The following is a 25469-nucleotide window of genomic DNA, read 5'->3' as shown; positions in this document are numbered from 1 at the left end:
AAGTTCTTTCCACTTAGTAACTTCGTCTGTGGGATTTAATTCAGCAAATGTAATTAATTGCAATTATATTTTCTGTGAGAATCTGTCGTTTAATTGGAATATACCTTTAAATTCTGCATATACAGTATCGACTTTCAGGGTAAACGAACCACCGCTAGGGGGCCGCAGAACAGAGGAAACAGGTTAATAACGTTACGTATTTGTCTTTGTCTCCTCAATTAAAGTAATAGTTATATCACCTGTATTTTTGAGAAACATTAATAATAATGTTGGAACTCAAACGAAATTATTAAGGAATTCCAGAGGAATAAGATAGAAAACTGATTAAACCAGCATACCTCCCATTAATTAATTTATTGATTTACTATTTCTCCAATGGAGTATGTGCACTAAGATGGCGTGCATTTCAAATTCACTGCTAGCAGACAGATGCAAAAACAAATATTCGCATGTTGAGATGTAAAGCTAATTGTTCTTTCCCGGCGTCGCTGCTGCATGTTAAACATCTGGTTCCTGTTGTCAGCCAGACATTGTCTCCTCCCTGGTTGTTGTCCAGTTGTTGCCAGGGCAACGTGGCCAAAACAGCCCTGCCGCTTTTAGCACTATGCTCACATATATGGTATGCCAGGAAGCCTGAAACCTTTGTGCTGCTGATCAGCACAGGCAGCTAAACTGTTTTAAGAAAACAAAAGTGAAAGTGACTGAAACCCAGACGTTGTATTGGACACAGGAACAACTGAGCGGCACTCCCATAGATGGACCTGGAGGTTCAGTAGGACCTTTCTGACCCTCTGTTGATACTGAGGGAACCAAAAGATAGTTAATTTGATTAGGATGTGACAGTATCAAATGGAATCCTTGAGAATGAAAGAAAAAGAAATCTCCCTCTTATCTAATCAAGGCTACGCTCCACTTCCTCCACTTTCTCTTGGATCTGGCGTGTTTAAGTGTTAGCTTTGAGTCTCTGAAATTAAACAATGAATTGTCAATCTAAGCCACATGCGCAGTCATGTTCGGGGTGTTTTGCTGGAGATTGTAGTTAAAATAAACACACAAATAGCATTTAAACTATATGAATCAATCTGCGTTTTACTAATCTATTTAAATACATTTGGTTTTCTGTGATTAAAATCTAAAAGTTTCTTGCCCCAGGAGCACCGTTATGGAGTAGCAGTGGGTTGAAGACGATGATGGCTACGACGAGCCCAGTGGGACGTGTGCACCAGGGACCTCTGAGCCAGTTAAGATATAAGATATGTGCTGGACCACAGGACCTCCAGCCAGAACGCTGAATCCATCCAGACAGGATGCTGGGCCGGGGTGTCTGACCGGGTCGTCATTAAACTTCGAGTGGACGTTGGCGAGGTGATGGCCATCAATGGTCTGGATCAGAAGACCTGGCAGGACTCCGGCTACGACAGCGCCTGGGAGCCACACGTAACTTTTCTGACCACCCCAGCAGGTGGTGTGAACATTAATCTTTGATACTTTTATTCACAACAGAACAAAAAAATCACTTCAGGAGGTTGTTTTATTAAAAAAAATCTCCAGTAAAAACCAAAACACAGCTACACTGTCTTAATGTCTTGATGTGTTTTGAAGCCCCGCCCACAAGAGGTGTTGAGTGTTTACTGACTAAAATGTTTTGTTCTGAACTGAGATATATCTGAGTTTAAGCTCTGATTTGGTAGCTCAAGCCCTTCTAAGAAGAACCAGCTTAGCTTCCTGTAAACCAGCGGTTCATCACAATCATGGTGACTTCCTGAGCAACCCTGGTGGACTCCTAAACCACGACACCTCGTGACTCACTTTCGGCTCTGTATCGAAAGTAAAAGAGAAATAGTTTACAAAGCCTGAAGAAGTTTTACCAGAAGTTGAGTCTCCCCGTCAACAGTCAGGAAAAATCAGGTAAAGTCCGTTTAAGGTTCTGATTTCTTTGCTAAAAGAGCTGCTGCTGCACAGGAAGTGGTTTTGAAGACGTTGAGGGAAGGAGATCGTAGTTCTAGAGGAAACAGGCTGTTGGTGTGAACCGAGAACTTTAAGAATCCGGGTGCAGTCGTGGACACGAAAGCAGAGTTTAACTGAGCAGAAACGGTTCTTTTCCTGTTTTCAAACAAACCTGACCAGGGACCAGGTCAGGGACCAGGTCAGGGACCAGGTCAGGGACCAGGTCAGGGACCGGATCAGGGAACAGTTCTGCTGTTGAAATATTTACAGCTCACTTGTTTCCTGCAGCGAGTTGAAAATGTACAGACAGCGGGACACTGATGAAGGAGAACTGGGCCTGTGTCAACCACAGAATAGGAGAACCTACATCATGTACCACGGCACCACCAGACAGAAAGCCCGGTGCATCCGGGCCAGAGGCTTTCTCCAGTCTCCAGACGGGATGCTGGGCCGGGGCGTCTACCTGAGCAGAACCTGGCGAAGGCCAGACGTTATCCCATCAATCACCCAGAGAACGACAAGGCCGTCATCAAGGTCAGGGTCAACGTGGGGAAGGTGATCGCCATCAATTATCAAGGTCACCCTCGTCAGAAGACCTGGCACGACCACGGCTACGACACCGCCTGGGTGCCGCCCAGGTGTGGGATGGTGAGGAGCGGTCTGGAGGAGGACTGTGTCTGGGACCCCAGGCGCATCCAAATCCTCAAGGTCATCCTTCCAGAGGAGGGGCCAAACTATGGTCTGATCTTGGGTGGGATAGGAGCTTTGCTTTTGGGTCTTTTTAACATTTTTTCTTGATGCACTTTGCTTCTATTTAATTTCATCTTTTACTGTTAAATTAGTCGTTAGTGTCGTCTGTCACATAGATTCTTGCACAGCTTCATAAGACATGTTACGCAACATTCCTGCACAAATAAAACAGATTGGAAAACAAAGAACCAAGTCTGATTTCTCTGGAACTGAACCAACAACCTTCCTGCCATTAGGCCACCGTTAACGTTATAATATGAAGGCAAATGGAATTTATTTTTACAAAGCGGAGCCGCCCGACTACAAACTGCACAGGGTCAAAAGACAAGAACATCTGTAAATGAAAGAATGATGTTCCAGATGCTGTGAAAGAAGATGAGAACAAAAGGACAAAGGGACAGAAGCAGAGAGGTCACGTCTCTTTTTGTTGGTAGAAATGAGATTTCCTCTTTTGTGGTCACATCTTCAAACATTAGATCCAAAGTAAAAAGGTTAACATGTTTTTTTCCCTGGTTTCTTATTCCTCTTTTTTCTTTATCATATTTGATCATCATTGATCACTTTTACCAGGAGCCATTTTTAATATTCTCTGCTGTCTCGGTGGGGGCACTTGTTCTGCTCCTCTCTAGTGGACGTTGGCGAGGTGATGGCCATCAATGGTCTGGATCAGAAGACCTGGCAGGACTCCGGCTACGACAGCACCTGGGAGCCACACGTAACTTTTCTGACCACCCCAGCAGGTGGTGTGAATATTAATCTTTGATATTTTTATTCCCAACAGAACAAAAAAGTCACTCCAGGAGGTTGTTTTATTAAGAAAAATCTCCAGTAAAAACCAAACACGGCTACACTGTCTTAATGTCTTAATGTGTTTTGAAGCCCCGCCCACAAGAGGTGTTGAGTGTTTACTCACTAAAATGTTTTGTTCTGAGTCACACAAACTGAGATATATCTGAGTTTAAGCTCTGATTTGGTGGGTCAAGCCCTTCTAGGAAGAACCTGCTTAGCTTCCTGTAAACCAGCGGTTCATCACAATCATGGTGACTCCCTGAGGAACCCTGGTGGACTCCTAAACCACCACTGGACAGGACCAACAGGACCAACAGGACCAACCTGGACAGGACCAACAGGACCAACCCTTCGTGACTCACTTTCAGCTCTGTATCAAAAGTGAAAGAGAAATAGTTTACAAAGCCTAAAGAAGTTGTACGAGAAGTTCAGTCTCCCGGTCAACAGTCAGGAAAAAACAGGTAAAGTCCGTTTAAGGTTCTGATTTATTTGCTAAAAGAGCTGCTGCTGCACAGGAAGTGGATTTGAAGACATTGAGGGAAGGAGATCGTAGTTCTAGAGGAAACAGGCTGTTGGTGTGAACCTAGAACTTTAAGAACGCAGTTGTGGACACGAAAGCAGAGTTTTACTGAGCAGAAACGGTTCTTTTTCTGTTTTCAAACAAACTGTGGGAGACTGAAAATGTGGACCCGGGCTGGTGTGAAGGTCCAGATCCCGAGGGGGGGTCGGCCAGGGACACTGAAATATGATCAGTTAAATCAGTAGTGAGAGCGAAAGGAAGCAGCGAGCAGCTGGAAGTGGCAGAGAGTGGAAATAGTCTTCAAGAACCTCAGGAGCTCTTGTGTTTCTGTAGGTGAGGTGATTGGGAACAGGTCAGGGAACGGGTCAGGGAACGGGTCAGGGAACAGGTCAGGGAATGTGTCAGGGACCAGGTCAGGGACCGGGTCAGGGAACGGGTCAGGGAACGGGTCAGGGAACAGGTCAGGGAACAGTTCTGCTCTTGAAATATTTACAGCTCACTTGTTTCCTGCAGCGAGTTGAAAATGTACAGAGAGTGGGAGGAAGATGACTTTGATCTGTCCACTGATGAAGGAGAACTGGGCCTGCGTGAACCACATAATGGGAGAACCTACATCATGTACCACGGCACCACCAGACAGAAAGCCCGGTGCATCCAGGCCAGAGGCTTTCGCCAGTCTCCAGACGGGATGCTGGGCCGGGGCGTCTACCTGAGCAGAGACCTGGCGAAGGTCAGACGTTATCCCATCGATCACCCAGAGAACGACAAGGCCGTCATCAAGGTCAGGGTCAACGTGGGGAAGGTGATCGCCATCAATTATCAAGATCACCCTCTTCGGAAGACCTGGCACGACCACGGCTACGACACCGCCTGGGTGCCGCCCAGGTGTGGGATGGTGAGGAGCGGTCTGGAGGAGGACTGTGTCTGGGACCCCAGGTGCATCGAAATCCTCAAGGTCATCCTTCCATAGGAGGGGCCAGACTATGGTCTGATCTTGGCTGTGGCAGGAGCTTTGCTATTGGTTCTGCTTGACCCTATGTCTTGATGCACTTTGCACATACCTCACATACCTGCACATTTAATTTAATCTTTTACTGTTAAATTAGTCGTTAGTGTCGTCTGTCACATAGATTCTTGCACAGCTTCATAAGACATCTTACAACATTCCTGCACAAATAAAACAGATTGGAAAACAAAGAACCAAGTCTGATTCCTCTGGAACTGAACCAACAACCTTCCTGCCATTAGGCCACCGTTAACGTGATAATATGAAGGCAAATGGAATTTATTTTTACAAAGCGGAGCCGCCCGACTACAAACTGCACAGGGTCAAAAGACAAGAACATCTGTAAATGAAAGAATGATGTTCCAGATGCTGTGAAAGAAGATGAGAACAAAAGGACAAAGGAACAGAAGCAGAGAGGTCACGTCTCTTTTTGTTGGTAGAAATGAGATTTCCTCTTTTGTGGTCACATCTTCAAACATTAGATCCAAAGTCCATCCATCCATCCATCCATTCTCTACCGCTTATCCGGGGTCGGGTCGCGGGGGCAGCAGCCTAAGGAGAGAAGCCCAGACTTCCCTCTCCCCAGCTACCTCCTCCAGCTCATCCGGAGGGATCCCCAGGCGTTCCCAGGCCAGTCGAGAGACATAGTCTCTCCAACGTGTCCTGGGTCTCCCCGGGGGTCTCCTACCGGAGGGACATGCCCTGAACACCTCACCAGGGAGGCGTCCAGGGGGCATCCTGACTAGATGCCCAAGCCACCCCATCTGGCTCCTCTCAACGCGGAGGAGCAGCGACTCTACTCCGAGCTCCTCCCGGATGGCAGAGCTTCTCACCCTATCTCTAAGGGAGAGCCCAGCCACCCTACGGAGGAAGCTCATTTCGGCCGCTTGTACCCGTGATCTTGTTCTTTCGGTCATTACCCAAAGCTCATGACCATAGGTGAGGGTAGGAACGAAGATCGACCGGTAAATCGAGAGCTTCGCCTTTCGGCTCAGCTCTCTCTTCACCACAACGGACCGGTGCAGAGTCCGCATTACTGTGGACGCCGCACCGATCCGCCTGTCGATCTCCCGCTCCATTCTTCCCTCACTCGTGAACAAGACCCCGAGGTACTTAAACTCCTCCACTTGGGGCAGGATCTCCTCCTTTACCCGGAGAAGGCACTCCACCTTTTTCCGGTCGAGAACCATGGCCTCAGATTTGGAGGTGCTGATTCTCATCCCAGCCGCTTCACATGCGGCGGCGAACCGATCCAGTGATAGTTGGAGGTCACGGGCCGATGAAGCCAACAGGACCACATCATCCGCAAAAAGCAGAGACGCGATCCTGAGGTCACCAAACCGGATCCCCTCAACACCATGACTGCACCTAGAAATTCTGTCCATAAAAATTATGAACAGAATCGGTGACAAAGGGCAGCCCTGGCGGAGGCCAACCCTCACCGGAAACGAGTTCAACTTACTGCCAGCAATTCGGACCAAACTCTGGCACCGATCGTACAGGGAGCGGACAGCCCGTATCAGCGGGCCCGACACCCCATACTCTCAGAGGACCCCCCACAGGACCCCCCGAGGGACACGGTCGAATGCCTTCTCCAAGTCCACAAAACACATGTGGACTGGTTGGGCAAACTCCCATGCACCCTCGAAGACCCTGCTGAGGGTGTAGAGCTGGTCCACTGTTCCACGCCCAGGACGAAAACCACATTGCTCCTCCTGAATCCGAGGTTCGACTATCCGGCGGACCCTCCTCTCCAGTACCCCTGAATAGACCTTACCAGGGAGGCTGAGGAGTGTGATCCCCCTATAGTTGGAACACACCCTCCGGTCCCCTTTCTTAAAAAGAGGGACTACCACCCCGGTCTGCCAATCCAGCGGCACTGCCCCCTGATGTCCACGCGATGTTGCAGAGTCGAGTCAACCACGACAGCCCTACAACATCCAGAGCCTTAAGGGACTCTGGGCGGATCTCATCCACCCCCGGGGCCTTGCCACCGAGGAGTTTTTTAACTACCTCGGCAACTTCAGCCCCAGAGATACGAGAGCCCATCTCCAGGTCCCCAGGCCCTACTTCCTCACTGGAAGGCGTGTTGGTGGTATTGAGGAGGTCCTCGAAGTATTCCTTCCACCGATCCACAACATCCCGAGTTGAGGTCAGCAGCACACCATCACCACTATACACAGTGTTGACAGTGCACTGCTTCCCCCTCCTCAGACACCGGATGGTGGTCCAGAACCTTTTCGAGGCCGTCCGAAAGTCATTCTCCATGGCCTCACCGAAACTCTTCCCATGCCCGAGTCTTTGCCTCGGCAACCGCCGTAGCTGCACTCCGCTTGGCACGCCGGTACCCATCTGCTGGCTCAGGAGTCCCACAGGCCAGTAAGGCCCGATACGACTCCTTCTTCAGCTTGACGGCATCCCTCACCGCTGGTGTCCACCAGCGGGTTCGGGCATTGCCGCCACAACAGGCACCAACCACCTTGCGGCCACAGCACCGGTCAGCTGCCTCAACAATGGAGGCACGGAACACGGTCCACTCGGACTCAATGTCCCCCGCCTCCCCCGGGACATGGTCAAAGCTCTCCCGGAGGCGTGAGTTGAAGCTCCTTCAGACAGGGGACTCTGCCAGGCGTTCCCAGCAGACCCTCACAACACGTTTGGGCCAGGTCTGTCCAGCATCCTTCCCCACCATCGGAGCCAACTCACCACCAGGTGGTGATCAGTTGACAGCTCCGCCCCTCTCTTCACCCGAGTGTCCAGAACATGCGGCCGCAAATCCGATGACACAACCACAAAGTCGATCATCGATCTGCGGCCTAAGGCGTCCTGGTGCCAAGTGCACATGTGGACGCCTTTATGTCTGAACAAGGTGTTCGTTATGGACAATTTGAGACGAGCACAGAAGTCCAATAACAAAACACCACTCGGGTTCAGATCAGGGGGGCCGTTCTTCCCAATCACACCTCTCCAGGTCACACTGTCATTGCCAACGTGAGCATTGAAGTCACCCAGGAGGACGAGGGAGCCCCCAGAAGGGGCACTCTCCAGCACTCCCTCTAAGGACTCCAAAAAGGGTGGATACGCTGAACTGCTGTTTGGACCATAGGCACAAACAACAGTCAGGATCCGTCCCCCCACCCGAAGGCGAAGGGAGGCTACCCTCTCATCCACCGGGGTAAACTCCAATACACAGGCACTGAGCTGGGGAGCAACCAGAATTGCCACCCCTGCTTGTCGCCTCTCACCATCGGCAACTCCAGAGTGGTAGAGAGTCCAACCCCTCTCAAGAAGACTGGTTCCAGAGCCCTTGCCGTGCGTCGAGGTGAGGCCAACTATATCTAGTCGGAACTTCTCAACCTCGCGCACCAACTTAGGCTCCTTTCCCACCAGAGAGGTGACATTCCATGTCCCTAGAGCCAGTTTGTGCAGCCGGGAATCAGACCGCCAAGGTCCCTGCCTCCGGCTGCTACCCAAAACTCAATGCACCCGACCCCCTTGGCCCCTCCCCAGGTGGGGAGCCCACGGGAAGGGGGTCCCATGTTGCCTCTTCGGGCTGCGCCCAGCCGGACTCCATGGGCAGAGGTCCGGCCACCAGGCACTCGCCAACGTGCCCTACCCCCAGGCCTGGCTCCAGGAGGGGGCCCCAGTGACCCGCATCCGGGCAAGGGAAACTTGGCACCAATGTTGTTCAGCATCATTAGGGGGTCCTGGGCTACGCTTTGTCTGGTCCCTCACCTAGGACCTGTTTGCCATGGGTGGCCATACCAGGGGCATATAGCCCCAGAAAACGGAGCTCCTGGGATCATTGGGACACGCAAACCCCTCCACCACGATAAGGTGGCAGCCCAGGGGGGGGGGGGGGGGGGGGGTAGATCCAAAGTAAAAAGGTTAACATGTTTTTTTCCTAGTTACTTATTCCTGTCTTTTCATTATCATATTTGATCATCATTGATCACTTTTATCAGGAGCCATTTTTAATATTCTCTGCTGTCTCGGCGGGGGCACTTGTTCTGCTCCTCTCTAGTGGACGTTGGTGAGGTGATGGCCATCAATGGTCTGGATCAGAAGACCTGGCAGGACTCCGGCTACAACAGCACCTGGGAGCCACACGTAACTTTTCTGACCACCCCAGCAGGTTGTGTGAACATTAATCTTTGATATTTTTATTCACAACAGAACAAAAAAGTCACTCCAGGAGGTTGTTTTATTAAAAAAAATCTCCAGTAAAAACCAAACACGGCTACACTGTCTTAATGTCTTAATGTGTTTTGAAGCCCCGCCCACAAGAGGTGTTGAGTGTTTACTGACTAAAATGTTTTGTTCTGAGTCACACAAACTGAGATATATCTGAGTTTAAGCTCTGATTTGGTGGGTCAAGCCCTTCTAGGAAGAACCAGCTTAGCTTCCTGTAAACCAGCGGTTCATCACAATCATGGTGACTCCCTGAGGAACCCTGGTGGACTCCTAAACCACCATTGGACAGGACCAACAGGACCAACAGGACCAACCCCTCGTGACTCACTTTGAGCTCTGTTTCAAAAGTGAAAGAGAAATAGTTTACAAAGCCTGAAGAAGTTTTACGAGAAGTTGAGTCTCCCCGTCAACAGTCAGGAAAAATCAGGTAAAGCCCGTTTAAGGTTCTGATTTATTTGCTAAAAGAGCTGCTGCTGCATAGGAAGTGGATTTGAAGACGTTGAGGGAAGGAGATCGTAGTTCTAGAGGAAACAGGCTGTTGGTGTGAACCTAGAACTTTAAGAACCCGGGTGCAGTCGTGGACACGAAAGCAGTTTAACTGAGCAGAAACGGTTCTTTTCCTGTTTTCAAACAAAGTGTGGGAGACTGAAAATGTGGACCCGGGCTGGTGTGAAGGTCCAGATCCCGAGGGGGGGTCGGCCAGGGACACTGAAATATGATCAGTTAAATCAGTAGTGAGAGCGAAAGGAAGCAGCGAGCAGCTGGAATTGGCAGAGAGTGGAACATTCCAGTCTAGGGTAGGGAATTGTGAACCAGGGAAAAGTGAAGGTGACACGAGGAATAACGCAAGATCAAAAGTGAAATATAGATTTAATGACAAAAAGTGGGGTTGATACAAAAACAAGTTAGCAATTAAGTTATAAAGTCCTAATCAATAGACAAAGGGGGCTTCTCCACAGCAGCAGGCCTCCTGCAGCCGACGGCTGCGTATGGAAACCGAGTGGGAACTGGTAGCGCTGACGTGGCGAGTCACGGGACCGAACGAGAACGGAGCCGGAGGTCCTCGTTGGGTGGCACCCCAGGGCTTTTAAAGGGCGTCACTCCCGAACATGCCAATCACATCCATGACGCGGCACCTAATTGAAACGGGGAAACACAAAACACGGGGGCGAGACAAAACGGAACCAAACGCTCAAAAGTGCGCAGAGCGCACAGTAAAAGCAAAGTAAAGATAACTGGGATCGTAACAGTCTTCAGGAACCTCAGGAGCTCTTGTGTTTCTGTAGGTGAGGTGATTGGGAATGGGTCAGGGAACGGGTCAGGGAACGGGTCAGGGAACAGTTCTGCTCTTGAAATATTTACAGAATCAGAATCAGAAGAAGGTTTATTGCCATTGTACATGTAATACACAGTATTACACAAACTAGGAATTTGTCGTGGTGTGCCGCTGCGACATTCAACATAACATTAGACATCAACACCACACTAGAATAAGATAAATAAAATAAAATAGGACTTATATACAGTATTTACATAAATAGTGAGTGGTGAGAAATAGTGCAGGTCCATGAGGAGTAGTGTATTGTTTATGAGTCCGGCTGGCTGCTGTACATGGTGCTTAAGTGATAGGTCACTTGGTGTTCAGCAGCCTGATGGCAGAGGGGAAGAAGCTGTTAGTGTAGCGGGAGGTTCTGGTCCGAATGGACCGTAGTCTCCTGCCTGAGGGGAGGGGGGAAAACAGTCCGTGACCAGGGTGGGAAGGGTCGGCCGTGATCCGACCTGCACACCTCCGGGTCCTGGAGATATACAGGTCCTGGATGGATGGAAGCCTGCAGCCAATCACCTTCTCGGCAGCGCGCACGACGTGCTGCAGCCTCAGTCTGTCCCTGACGGTGGCACCAGCAAACCACACGGTGATGGAGGAGGTGAGGATGGACTCGATGATGGCCGTATAAAACTGCGCCAACATCCTGGGAGGCAGATTGAGCTTCCTCAGCTTCCGTAGGAAGAACATCCTTTGCTGGGCCTTCTTGATGAGGGAGCTGATGGTTGGCTCCCACTTAAGGTCCCGGGTGATGGTGGTGCCCAGGAAGCGGAAGGAGTCCGTGATGGTGACGGGGGAGTCCATAAGGGCAAGGGGGGGCAAAGGGGCTGTAACTTTCCTGAAGTCCACAATCATCTCCACTGTCTTCTGAGCGTTCAGCTGCAGGTTGTTGTGACCGCACCAGGACACCAGTCGAGCCACCTCCCTCCTGTAGGCAGTCTCATCGCCATTGGAGATGAGACCGATGAGGGTGGTGTCATCCGCAAACTTGATCAGTTTGACAGACTGGTGGCTTGAGGTGCAGCAGTTTGTGTACAGGGAGAAGAGGAGGGGGGAAAGTACACAGCCCTGGGGTGATCTGGTGCTGATGGTGACGGAGTCGGAGACAGTCTTCCCCAGCCGCACGTACTGCCTCCGATCCGTCAGGAAGTGAGTGATCCACCTGCAGAGGGAGGCAGGCACACTAAGCTGGGACAGCTTGTCCTGTAACTTGTTTCCTGCAGCGAGTTGAAAATGTACAGAGAGTGGGAGGAAGATGACTTCGATCTGTCCACTGATGAAGGAGAACTGGGCCTGCGTCAACCACAGAATGGGAGAACCTACATCATGTACCACGGCACCACCAGACAGAAAGCCCGGTCCATCCAGGCCGGAGGCTTTCTCCAGTCTCCAGACGGGATGCTGGGCCAGGGCGTCTACCTGAGCAGAGACCTGGCGAAGGCCAGACGTTATCCCATCAATCACCCAGAGAACGACAAGGCCGTCATCAAGGTCAGGGTCAACGTGGGGAAGGTGATCGCCATCAATTATCAAGGTCACCCTCGTCAGAAGACCTGGCACGACCACGGCTACGACACCGCCTGGGTGCCGCCCAGGTGTGGGATGGTGAGGAGCGGTCTGGAGGAGGACTGTGTCTGGGACCCCAGGCGCATCCAAATCCTCAAGGTCATCCTTCCATAGGAGGGGCCAGACTATGGTCTGGTCTTGGCTGGGATAGGAGCTTTTCTTTTGGGTCTGCTTGACCGTATGTCTTGATGCACTTTGCTTCTATTTAATTTCTTTACTGTTAAATTAGTCGTTAGTGTCTGTCACATAGATTCTTGCACAGCTCCATAAGACATCTTACGCAACATTCCTGCACAAATAAAACAGATTGGAAAACAAAGAACCAAGTCTGATTCCTCTGGAACTGAACCAACAACCTTCCTGCCATTAGGCCACCGTTAACGTTATAATATGAAGGCAAATGGAATTTATTTTTACAAAGCGGAGCCGCCCGACTACAAACTGCACAGGGTCAAAAGACAAGAACATCACATCTTCAAACATTAGATCCAAAGTAAAAAGGTTAACATGTTTTTTCCCTGGTTTCTTATTTCTGTTTTTTCATTATCATATTTGATCATCATTGATCACTTTTACAAGGAACCATTTTCAATATTCTCTGCTGTCTCAGTGGGGGCACATGTTCCGGTCCTCTCCGGACTTCCGGTCCTGTCTCGCTGCTCTTTCTTCTTCTGTGGTTTCAATCTCAGCAGCCTCATTAGTTTTAAATGATAAAAGTGGCGTTTTGACAGCAGTGTTGTGTCACCGGTGTCCACAAGAGGGCGTCGGTGTCTCCTCAGCCTCCACATCTCTCTCCTCATTTCAAGCCTATGCCAAATTCCCTCCTCCTCCTCCTCCTCTTCCTCCTCCTCCTCCTCTTCGTCTGCCAGTTCCCCCTCTCGAACCGTTTAGGGGAGCGATCATTCCCCGCCGTCGGTGTTTAGCGGCCGGGGTTCACAGCGTGAGCCGCAGGGAGGAGGAGGAGGAGGAGGAGGAGGAAGATGATGATGAACGGTAACCCGTGCGCCCGCAGGGTGTGAAGAGGAAGATTTTGCCACAATAAAATTATTGAAGCCTGTGTTGTTGATTATTCTGTTGATTATTCTGCCATCTAGTGGACAGATCGACACATGCAGGAGACGCTATACGCTACTGTTTAATATTATTTTTAAATTATATTCATTGTCATGTCGACTACGATATTTCACCAAGCAAAGTTGGTGCATTAATGTACAACTGGGAAAATTGTCGTGTTTTGTTTAATTGTAGAAAATGATTGACGTTGAAAAACGCGCATAATAATAATAATGTTGGAACTCAAACGAAATTATTCAGGAATTCCAGAGGAATAAGATAGAAAACTGATTAAACCAGCATACCTCCCATTAATTAATTTATTGATTTACTATTTCTCCAATGGAGTATGTGCACTAAGATGGCGTGCATTTCAAATTCACTGCTAGCAGACAGATGCAAAAACAAATATTCGCATGTTGAGATGTAAAGCTAATTGTTCTTTCCCGGCGTCGCTGCTGCATGTTAAACATCTGGTTCCTGTTGTCAGCCAGACATTGTCTCCTCCCTGGTTGTTGTCCAGTTGTTGCCAGGGCAACGTGGCCAAAACAGCCCTGCCGCTTTTAGCACTATGCTCACATATATGGTATGCCAGGAAGCCTGAAACCTTTGTGCTGCTGATCAGCACAGGCAGCTAAACTGTTTTAAGAAAACAAAAGTGAAAGTGACTGAAACCCAGACGTTGTATTGGACACAGGAACAACTGAGCGGCACTCCCATAGATGGACCTGGAGGTTCAGTAGGACCTTTCTGACCCTCTGTTGATACTGAGGGAACCAAAAGATAGTTAATTTGATTAGGATGTGACAGTATCAAATGGAATCCTTGAGAATGAAAGAAAAAGAAATCTCCCTCTTATCTAATCAAGGCTACGCTCCACTTCCTCCACTTTCTCTTGGATCTGGCGTGTTTAAGTGTTAGCTTTGAGTCTCTGAAATTAAACAATGAATTGTCAATCTAAGCCACATGCGCAGTCATGTTCGGGGTGTTTTGCTGGAGATTGTAGTTAAAATAAACACACAAATAGCATTTAAACTATATGAATCAATCTGCGTTTTACTAATCTATTTAAATACATTTGGTTTTCTGTGATTAAAATCTAAAAGGTTTCTTGCCCCAGAAGCACCATTATGGAGTAGCAGTGGGTTGAAGACGATGATGGCTACGACGAGCCCAGTGGGATGTGTGCACCAGGGTCCTCTGAGCCAGTTAAGATATAAGATATGAGCTGGACCACAGGACCTCCAGCCAGAACGCTGAATCCATCCAGACAGGATGCTGGGCCGGGGTGTCTGACCGGGTCGTCATTAAACTTCGAGTGGACGTTGGCGAGGTGATGGCCATCAATGGTCTGGATCAGAAGACCTGGCAGGACTCCGGCTACGACAGCGCCTGGGAGCCACACGTAACTTTTCTGACCACCCCAGCAGGTTGTGTGAACATTAATCTTTGATACTTTTATTCACAACAGAACAAAAAAATCACTTCAGGAGGTTGTTTTATTAAAAAAAATCTCCAGTAAAAACCAAACACGGCTACACTGTCTTAATGTCTTGATGTGTTTTGAAGCCCCGCCCACAAGAGGTGTTGAGTGTTTACTGACTAAAATTTTTTTTTCTGGGTCACAGAACTGAGATATATCTGAGTTTAAGCTCTGATTTGGTAGCTCAAGCCCTTCTAAGAAGAACCAGCTTAGCTTCCTGTAAACCAGCGGTTCATCACAATCATGGTGACTTCCTGAGCAACCCTGGTGGACTCCTAAACCACGACACCTCGTGACTCACTTTCGGCTCTGTATCGAACGTAAAAGAGAAATAGTTTACAAAGCCTGAAGAAATTTTACCAGAAGTTGAGTCTCCCCGTCAACAGTCAGGAAAAAACAGGTAAAGCCCGTTTAAGGTTCTGATTTCTTTGCTAAAAGAGCTGCTGCTGCACAGGAAGTGGTTTTGAAGACGTTGAGGGAAGGAGATCGTAGTTCTAGAGGAACAGGCTGTTGGTGTGAACCTTGAACTTTAAGAATCCGGGTGCAGTCGTGGACACGAAAGCAGAGTTTAACTGAGCAGAAACGGTTCTTTTCCTGTTTTCAAACAAACCTGACCAGGGACCAGGTCAGGGACCAGGTCAGGGACCAGGTCAGGGACCAGGTCAGGGACCGGATCAGGGAACAGTTCTGCTGTTGAAATATTTACAGCTCACTTGTTTCCTGCAGCGAGTTGAAAATGTACAGACAGCGGGACACTGATGAAGGAGAACTGGGCCTGTGTCAACCACAGAATAGGAGAACCTACATCATGTACCACGGCACCACCAGACAGAAAGCCCGGTCCATCCAGGCCGGAGGCTTTCTCCAGTCTCCAGACGGGATGCTGGGCCGGGGCGTCTACCTGAGCAGAAACCTGGCGAAGGCCAGACGTTATCCCATCAATCACCCAGAGAACGACAAGGCCGTCATCAAGGTCAGGGTCAACGTGGGGAAGGTGATCGCCATCAATTATCAAGGTCACCCTCGTCAGAAGACCTGGCACGACCACGGCTACGACACCGCCTGGGTGCCGCCCAGGTGTGGGATGGTGAGGAGCGGTCTGGAGGAGGACTGTGTCTGGGACCCCAGGCGCATCCAAATCCTCAAGGTCATCCTTCCAGAGGAGGGGCCAGACAATGGTCTGGTCGAGGCTGGGATAGGAGCTTTTCTTTTGGGTCTGCTTGACCGTATGTCTTGATGCACTTTGCTTCTATTTAATTTCATCTTTTACTGTTAAATTAGTCGTTAGTGTCGTCTGTCACATAGATTCTTGCACAGCTTCATAAGACATGTTACGCAACATTCCTGCACAAATAAAACAGATTGGAAAACAAAGAACCAAGTCTGATTTCTCTGGAACTGAACCAACAACCTTCCTGCCATTAGGCCACCGTTAACGTTATAATATGAAGGCAAATGGAATTTATTTTTACAAAGCGGAGCCGCCCGACTACAAACTGCACAGGGTCAAAAGACAAGAACATCTGTAAATGAAAGAATGATGTTCCAGATGCTGTGAAAGAAGATGAGAACAAAAGGACAAAGGAACAGAAGCAGAGAGGTCACGTCTCTTTTTGTTGGTAGAAATTAGATTTCCTCTTTTGTGGTCACATCTTCAAACATTAGATCCAAAGTAAAAAGGTTAACATGTTTTTTCCCTGGTTTCTTATTCCTCTTTTTTCTTTATCATATTTGATCATCATTGATCACTTTTACCAGGAGCCATTTTTAATATTCTCTGCTGTCTCGGTGGGGGCACTTGTTCTGCTCCTCTCTAGTGGACGTTGGTGAGGTGATGGCCATCAATGGTCTAGATCAGAAGACCTGGCAGGACTCCGGCTACGACAGCACCTGGGAGCCACGCGTAACTGTTCTGACCACCCCAGCAGGTGGTGTGAACATTAATCTTTGATATTTTTATTCACAACAGAACAAAAAAATCACTTCAGGAGGTTGTTTTATTTAAAAAAAATCTCCAGTAAAAACCAAACACAGCTACACTGTCTTAATGTCTTGATGTGTTTTGAAGCCCCGCCCACAAGAGGTGTTGAGTGTTTACTGACTAAAATGTTTTGTTCTGAGTCACACGAACTGAGATATATCTGAGTTTAAGCTCTGATTTGGAAGAACCAGCTTAGCTTCCTGTAAACCAGCGGTTCTCCTGAGCAACCCTGGTGGACTCCTAAACCACCATTGGACAGGACCAACAGGACCAACCCCTCGTGACTCACTTTCAGCTGTTTCAAAAGTGAAAGTAAAATAGTTTACAAAGCCTGAAGAAGTTTTACCAGAAGTTGAGTCTCCCCGTCAACAGTCAGGAAAAAACAGGTAAAGCCCGTTTAAGGTTCTGATTTCTTTGCTAAAAGAGCTGCTGCTGCACAGGAAGTGGATTTGAAGACGTTGAGGGAAGGAGATCGTAGTTCTAGAGGAAACAGGCTGTTGGTGTGAACCTAGAACTTTAAGAACCCGGGTGCAGTCGTGGGCACGAAAGGAGAGTTTAACTGAGCAGAATTGGTTCTTTTTCTGTTTTCAAACAAACTGTGGGAGACTGAAAATGTGGACCCGGGCTGGTGTGAAGGTCCAGATCCCGAGGGGGGGTCGGCCAGGGACACTGAAATATGATCAGTTAAATCAGTAGTGAGAGCGAAAGGAAGCAGCGAGCAGCTGGAAGTGGCAGAGAGTGGAAATAGTCTTCAGGAACCTCAGGAGCTCTTGTGTTTCTGTAGGTGAGGTGATTGGGAACAGGTCAGGGAACGGTCAGGGAACGGGTCAGGAACGGGTCAGGGAACAGGTCAGGGAACGGGTCAGGGAACGGGTCAGGGAACAGGTCAGGGGACAGGTCAGGGAACGGGTCAGGGAACGGTCAGGGAACGGGTCAGGGGACAGGTCAGGGAACGGGTCAGGGACGGGTCAGGGGACAGGTCAGGGAACGGGTCAGGGAACAGTTCTGCTGTTGAAATATTTACAGCTCACTTGTTTCCTGCAGCGAGTTGAAAATGTACAGACAATGGGAGGAAGATGACTTCGATCTGTCCACTGATGAAGGAGAACTGGGCCTGAGTCAACCACAGAATGGGAGAACCTACATCATGTACCACGGCACCACCAGACAGAACGCCCGGTGCATCCAGGCCAGAGGCTTTTGCCAGTCTCCAGACGGGATGCTGGGCCCGGGCGTCTACCTGAGCAGAGACCTGGCGAAGGCCAGACGTTATCCCATCAATCACCCAGAGAACGACAAGGCCGTCATCAAGGTCAGGGTCAACGTGGGGAAGGTGATCGCCATCAATTATCAAGGTCACCCTCGTCAGAAGACCTGGCACGACTACGGCTACGACACCGCCTGGTGCCGCCCAGGTGTGGGATGGTGAGGAGCGGTCTGGAGGAGGACTGTGTCTGGGACCCCAGGCACATCCAAATCCTCGAGGTCATCCTTCCAGAGGAGGGGCCAGACTATGGTCTGGTCTTGGCTGGGATAGGAGCTTTGCTATTGGTTCTGCTTAACATTAACATTAGTTCTTGATGCACTTTGCTTCTATTTAATTTATTTACTGTTAAATTAGTCGTTAGTGTCGTCTGTCACATAGATTCTTGCACAGCTTCATAAGACATCTTACGCAACATTGCTGCACAAATAAAACAGATTGGAAAACAAAGAACCAAGTCTGATTCCTCTGGAACCGAACCAACAACCTTCCTACCATTAGGCCACCGTTAACTTTATAATATGAAGGCAAATGGAATTTATTTTTACAAAGCGGAGCCGCCCAACTACAAACTGCACAGGGTCAAAAGACAAGAACATCTGTAAATGAAAGAATGATGTTCCAGATGCTGTGAAAGAAGATGAGAACAAAAGGACAAAGGAACAGAAGCGGAGAGGTCACGTCTCTTTTTGTTGGTAGAAATTAGATTTCCTCTTTTGTGGTCACATCTTCAAACATTAGGTCCAAAGTAAAAAGGTTAACATGTTTTTTCCCTGGTTTCTTATTCCTCTTTTTTCTTTATCATATTTGATCATCATTGATCACTTTTACCAGGAGCCATTTTTAATATTCTCTGCTGTCTCGGTGGGGGCACTTGTTCTGCTCCTCTCTAGTGGACGTTGGTGAGGTGATGGCCATCAATGGTCTGGATCAGAAGACCTGGCAGGACTCCGGCTACGACAGCACCTGGGAGCTACACGTAACTTTTCTGACCACCCCAGCAGGTTGTGTGAACATTAATCTTTGATATTTTTATTCACAACAGAACAAAAAATCACTTCAGGAGGTTGTTTTATTAAAAAAAATCTCCAGTAAAAACCAAACACAGCTACACTGTCTTAATGTCTTAATTCAGATTCAGATTCAGATTCAGATTCAGATCCTTTATTGTCCCACACGGGGAAATTTACAGTGCAACAACAGCAACAAGAGCACTCAGAGAAAAATAAGATAAAGTCAAATAGAAATCAAATGGAATATACAAAGAGGATGTATATTTACAGTAATCCAGATAAATGGATACTCGGCCTCTGTGTACCTGTACATAGTACAGAGGGTGAATACAATATACATATCAGAATATATAATATTTAGATTGTGCTAGCGGGTGTTCTGTTTATTGTGCAGTCTGACAGCAGTCGGCAGGAAAGATCTACGATACCTCTCCTTCACACAGCGAGGGTGGAGTAGCTGCTCACTGAAGGAGCTGCCCAGTGCTGTCAGGGTGTCCTGTAGGGGGTGGGACGTGTTGTTCAACATGGATGACAGCTTAGCCATCATCCTCCCATTTCCCACCACCTCCACTGAGTCCAGGGGACATCCCAGGACAGAGCTGGCCCTCCTTACCAGTCTGTCCATCCTCTTCCTGTCCCTGTCCGTGATGCTACTGGACCAGCAGACTATCCCGTAGAAGATGGCTGATCCCACCACAGAGTCATAGAAAGTCCTCAGGAGGGGTCCCTGCACTCCAAAAGACCTCAGCCTCCTGAGCAGGAACAGTCTGCTGTTGCCCTTCTTGACCAGGGCGTCTGTGTTGTGTGTCCAGTCCAGGTTATTGTTTAGGTGAACACCCAGGTACTTGTAGGACTCCACCACGTCAACATCCGTTCCCAGGATGTTCACTGGTGCAGGCGGGGGGTTGTTACGCCTGCGGAAATCCACCACCAGCTCCTTGGTTTTGCCAGCGTTGATCTGGAGGTTGTTCCGCAGGCTCCAGTCCACAAAGCCCTGAATAAGTTCTCTGTACTCCGTATCGTCCCCATCAGAATCGTCAGAGAACTTCTGGAGGTGACATGAAGATGTGCTGTATGAGAAGTCCGCGGTGTAGAGGGTGAACAGGAAAGGAGCCAGAACTGTTCCCTGCGGGACACCGGTGCTGCAGAGAAGCCGATCTGACTGGGAGCCCTTCACCCTCACAAACTGTGGTCTTTGTGTGAGGTAGTCCAGAATCCATGTTGTGAGGTGGTGATCCACCCCAGCTACCTCCAGTTTGTCCCCCAGCAGCCTGGGCTGGATGGTGTTGAATGCACTGGAGAAATCAAAAAACATGATCCTCACAGTGCTTCCAGCCTTCTCCAGGTGAGTGAGGGAGGTGTGGAGGAGGTAGATGACGGCATCGTCCACCCCGATGCTCGGCTGGTAGGCAAACTGCAGCGGGTCCATGAAGGAACTCACCAGTGGGCGCAGGTGATCAAGGACGAGTCTCTCCAGCATCTTCATCAGATGAGACGTCAGAGCCACCGGCCTGTAGCTGTTGAGCTCCTTGGGGTGCGGTGTTTTCGGCACTGGGACGATGCAGGACGTCTTCCACAGCTGTGGCACTCTCCCCAGCTTCAGGCTCAGGTTGAACGTGTAACTGAAGATCCCACACAGCTGGTCTGCGCAGGACTTCAGGAGCCTGGAGCTGATACCATCCGGACCCGTCGCTTTCCTGGCCCTGTTCTTCTTCAGGGCCTTCCTCACCTGGTGTGGTGTGAGGGACAGGCTGGAGCAGGGAGGTGTTGGTGGGGGGGATGGGCATGGGCCAGGGTGTGAAGTGTCGGGAATGTGTGAGCTGAAGTTCATGAGAGAGGGGGAGGAGGGGGGACAGGAGGAACAATGGGTTGCAGGCACAGACAGTGGCGGGGGTAGCAGCAGAGGAGACTGGGCTGGGGGAGGGGTGGGTACCTGATCAAATCTATTGAAAAACAAGTTCAGGTCGTTAGCCCACCCCCGGTCGCCCACAGGTTGGGACTTCTGCTCCTTGAAGCCCAAGATGGTCTTCAGGCCCTTCCATACCCCACAGATGTTGTTCTGCTGCAGCTGGTTTTCCATCTTCCATGTGTTTTGAAGCCCCGCCCACAAGAGGTGTTGAGTGTTTACTGACTAAAATGTTTTGTTCTGAGTCACACGAACTGAGATATATCTGAGTTTAAGCTCTGATTTGGAAGAACCAGCTTAGCTTCCTGTAAACCAGCGGTTCTCCTGAGCAACCCTGGTGGACTCCTAAACCACCATTGGACAGGACCAACAGGACCAACCCCTCGTGACTCACTTTCAACTCTGTTTCAAAAGTGAAAGAGAAATAGTTTACAAAGCCTGAAGAAGTTTACGAGAAGTTGAGTCTCCCCGTCAACAGTCAGGAAAAAACAGGTAAGGCCCATTTAAGGTTCTGATTTATTTGCTAAAAGAGCTGCTGCTGCACAGGAAGTGGTTTTGAAAACGTTGAGGGAAGGAGATCGTAGTTCTAGAGGAAACAGGCTGTTGGTGTGAACCTTGAACTTTAAGAACGCAGTCGTGGGCACGAAAGGAGAGTTTAACTGAGCAGAATTGGTTCTTTTCCTGTTTTCAAACAAACTGTGGGAGACTGAAAATGTGGACCCGGGCTGGTGTGAAGGTCCAGATCCCGAGGGGGGGTCGGCCAGGGACACTGAAATATGATCAGTTAAATCAGTAGTGAGAGCGAAAGGAAGCAGCGAACAGCTGGAAGTGGCAGAGAGTGGAACATTCCAGTCTAGGGTGTGGAATTGTGAACCAGGGAAAAGTGAAGGTGACACGAGGAATAACGCAAGATCAAAAGTGAAATATAGATTTAATGACAAAAAGTCGGGTTGATACAAAAACAAGTTAGCAATTAAGTTATAAAGTCCTAATCAATAGGCAAAGGCACGTTGCATGGCAAACACTACAAGGTAGGCAAAGGGGGCTTCTCCACAGCAGCCGGCCGACTGCAGCCGACGGCTGCGTATGAAAACCGAGTGGGAACTGGTGGCGCTGACGTGGCGAGTCACGGGACCGAACGAGAACGGAGCCGGAGGTCCTCGTTGGGTGGCACCCCAGGGCTTTTAAAGGGCGTCACTCCCGAACATGCCAATCACATCCATGACGCGGCACCTAATTGAAACGGGGAAACACAAAACACGGGGGCGAGACAAAACGGAACCAAACGCGCAAAAGTGCGCAGGGCGCACAGTAAAAGCAAAGTAAACATAACTGGGATCGTAACAGTCTTCAGGAACCTCAGGAGCTCTTGTGTTTCTGTAGGTGAGGTGATTGGGAATGGGTCAGGGAACAGGTCAGGGAACGGGTCAGGGAACGGGTCAGGGAACAGGTCATGGAACGGGTCAGGGAACGGGTCAGGGAACGGGTCAAGGAACGGGCCAGGGAACAGTCAGGGAACGGGTCAGGGAACGGGTCAGGGAACAGTCAGGGAACGGGTCAGGGAACGGGTCAGGGAACGGGTCAGGGAACAGGTCAGGGAACGGGTCAGGGAACGGGTCAGGGAACAGTTCTGCTCTTGAAATATTTACAGCTCACTTGTTTCCTGCAGCGAGTTGAAAATGTACAGACAATGGGAGGAAGATGACTTCGATCTGTCCACTGATGAAGGAGAACTGGGCCTGAGTCAACCACAGAATGGGAGAACCTACATCATGTACCACGGCACCACCAGACAGCAAGCCCGGTCCATCCAGGCCGGAGGCTTTTGCCAGTCTCCAGACGGGATGCTGGGCCAGGGCGTTTACCTGAGCAGAGACCTGGCGAAGGCCAGACGTTATCCCATCAAGCATCCAGAGAACGACAAGGCCGTCATCAAGGTCAGGGTCAACGTGGGGAAGGTGATCGCCATCAATTATCAAGGTCACCCTCGTCAGAAGACCTGGCACGACTACGGCTACGACACCGCCTGGGTGCCGCCCAAGTGTGGGATGGTGAGGAGCGGTCTGGAGGAGGACTGTGTCTGGGACCCCAGGCGCATCCAAATCCTCGAGGTCATCTTTCCATAGGAGGGGCCAGACTATGGTCTGGTCTTGGCTGGGATAGGAGCTTGTCTTTTGGGTCTGCTTGACACTATGTCTTGATGCACTTTGCTTCTATTTAATTTATTTACTGTTAAATTAGTCGTTAGTGTCGTCTGTCACATAGATTCTTGCACAGCTTCATAAGACATCTTACGCAACATTCCTGCACAAATAAAACAGATTGGAAAACAAAGAACCAAGTCTGATTTCTCTGGAAACGAACCAACAACCTTCCTACCATTAGGCCACCGTTAACGTTATAATATGAAGGCAAATGGAATTTATTTTTACAAAGCGGAGCCGCCCGACTACAAACTGCACAGGGTCAAAAGACAAGAACATCTGTAAATGAAAGAATGATGTTCCAGATGCTGTGAAAGAAGATGAGAACAAAAGGACAAAGGAACAGAAGCGGAGAGGTCACGTCTCTTTTTGTTGGTAGAAATTAGATTTCCTCTTTTGTGGTCACATCTTCAAACATTAGATCCAAAGTAAAAAGGTTAACATGTTTTTTCCCTGGTTTCTTATTCCTCTTTTTTCTTTATCATATTTGATCATCATTGATCACTTTTACCAGGAGCCATTTTTAATATTCTCTGCTGTCTCGGTGGGGGCACATGTTCTGCTCCTCTCTAGTGGACGTTGGTGAGGTGATGGCCATCAATGGTCTAGATCAGAAGACCTGGCAGGACTCCGGCTACGACAGCACCTGGGAGCCACACGTAACTTTTCTGACCACCCCAGCAGGTTGTGTGAACATTAATCTTTGATATTTTTATTCACAACAGAACAAAAAAATCACTTCAGGAGGTTGTTTTATTAAAAAAAATCTCCAGTAAAAACCAAACACAGCTACACTGTCTTAATGTCTTAATGTGTTTTGAAGCCCCGCCCACAAGAGGTGTTGAGTGTTTACTGACTAAAATGTTTTGTTCTGAGTCACACGAACTGAGATATATCTGAGTTTAAGCTCTGATTTGGAAGAACCAGCTTAGCTTCCTGTAAACCAGCGGTTCTCCTGAGCAACCCTGGTGGACTCCCAAACCACCATTGGACAGGACCAACAGGACCAACCCCTCGTGACTCACTTTCAACTCTGTTTCAAAAGTGAAAGAGAAATAGTTTACAAAGCCTGAAGAAGTTTTACCAGAAGTTGAGTCTCCCCGTCAACAGTCAGGAAAAAACAGGTAAAGTCCGTTTAAGGTTCTGATTTATTTGCTAAAAGAGCTGCTGCTGCACAGGAAGTGGATTTGAAAACGTTGAGGGAAGGAGATCGTAGTTCTAGAGGAAACAGGCTGTTGGTGTGAACCTAGAACTTTAAGAACCCGGGTGCAGTCGTGGACACGAAAGCAGTTTAACTGAGCAGAAATGGTTCTTTTCCTGTTTTCAAACAAACTGTGGGAGACTGAAAATGTGGACCTGGGCTGGTGTGAAGGTCCAGATCCCGAGGGGGGGTCGGCCAGGGACACTGAAATATGATCAGTTAAATCAGTAGTGAGAGCGAAAGGAAGCAGCGAGCAGCTGGAAGTGGCAGAGAGTGGAAATAGTCTTCAAGAACCTCAGGAGCTCTTGTGTTTCTGTAGGTGAGGTGATTGGGAACAGGTCAGGGAGGGTCAGGGAACGGGTCAGGGAACGGGTCAGGGAACAGGTCAGGGAACGGGTCAGGGAACGGGTCAGGGAACAGGTCAGGGAACGGGTCAGGGAACAGGTCAGGGACCGGGTCAGGGAACGGGTCAGGGAACAGGTCAGGGAACGGGTCAGGGAACGGGTCAGGGAACAGTTCTGCTCTTGAAATATTTACAGCTCACTTGTTTCCTGCAGCGAGTTGAAAATGTACGGACAATGGGAGGAAGTTGACTTCGATCTGTCCACTGATGAAGGAGAACTGGGCCTGCGTGAACCACAGAATAGAGGAACCTACATCATGTACCACGGCACCACCAGACAGCAAGCCCGGTCCATCCAGGCCGGAGGCTTTCGCCAGTCTCCAGACGGGATGCTGGGCCGGGGCGTCTACCTGAGCAGAGACCTGGCGAAGGCCAGACGTTATCCCATCGATCACCCAGAGAACGACAAGGCCGTCATCAAGGTCAGGGTCAACGTGGGGAAGGTGATCGCCATCAATTATCAAGGTCACCCTCGTCAGAAGACCTGGCACGACTACGGCTACGACACCGCCTGGGTGCCGCCCAGGTGTGGGATGGTGAGGAGCGGTCTGGAGGAGGACTGTGTCTGGGACCCCAGGCGCATCCAAATCCTCAAGGTCATCCTTCCAGAGGAGGGGCCAGACAATGGTCTGGTCGAGGCTGGGATAGGAGCTTTTCTTTTGGGTCTGCTTGACCGTATGTCTTGATGCACTTTGCTTCTATTTAATTTCATCTTTTACTGTTAAATTAGTCGTTCGTGTCGTCTGTCACATAGATTCTTGCACAGCTTCATAAGACATCTTACGCAACATTCCTGCACAAATAAAACAGATTGGATAACAAAGAACCAAGTCTGATTTCTCTGGAACTGAACCAACAACCTTCC

General features: G+C 49.2%; 1 protein-coding gene and 1 pseudogene across 1 annotated transcript; both read left to right on the top strand.

The window, feature by feature from the left end:
* The first annotated feature begins 1205 nt into the window (after window positions 1–1205).
* On the top strand, window positions 1206–5206 carry LOC130515580 (uncharacterized; annotated as a pseudogene).
* gig2e (grass carp reovirus (GCRV)-induced gene 2e) lies at window positions 3522–25430 on the top strand. Its single transcript, XM_057015512.1, is given in 8 exon segments — window positions 3522–3947; window positions 15359–15810; window positions 17720–18019; window positions 18022–18192; window positions 18771–18856; window positions 22180–22184; window positions 22466–22918; window positions 24759–25430. Coding segments are annotated over 7 exon segments (1989 nt in total). The 5' UTR covers window positions 3522–3947; window positions 15359–15368; the 3' UTR covers window positions 25291–25430.
* Window positions 25431–25469: the final 39 nt, after the last annotated feature.

This window comes from Takifugu flavidus, chromosome 18, assembly GCF_003711565.1.
Source record: "Takifugu flavidus isolate HTHZ2018 chromosome 18, ASM371156v2, whole genome shotgun sequence".
NCBI classification, from domain to species: Eukaryota; Metazoa; Chordata; class Actinopteri; order Tetraodontiformes; family Tetraodontidae; genus Takifugu; species Takifugu flavidus.
This window is presented reverse-complemented; position numbering and strand designations above follow the sequence as displayed.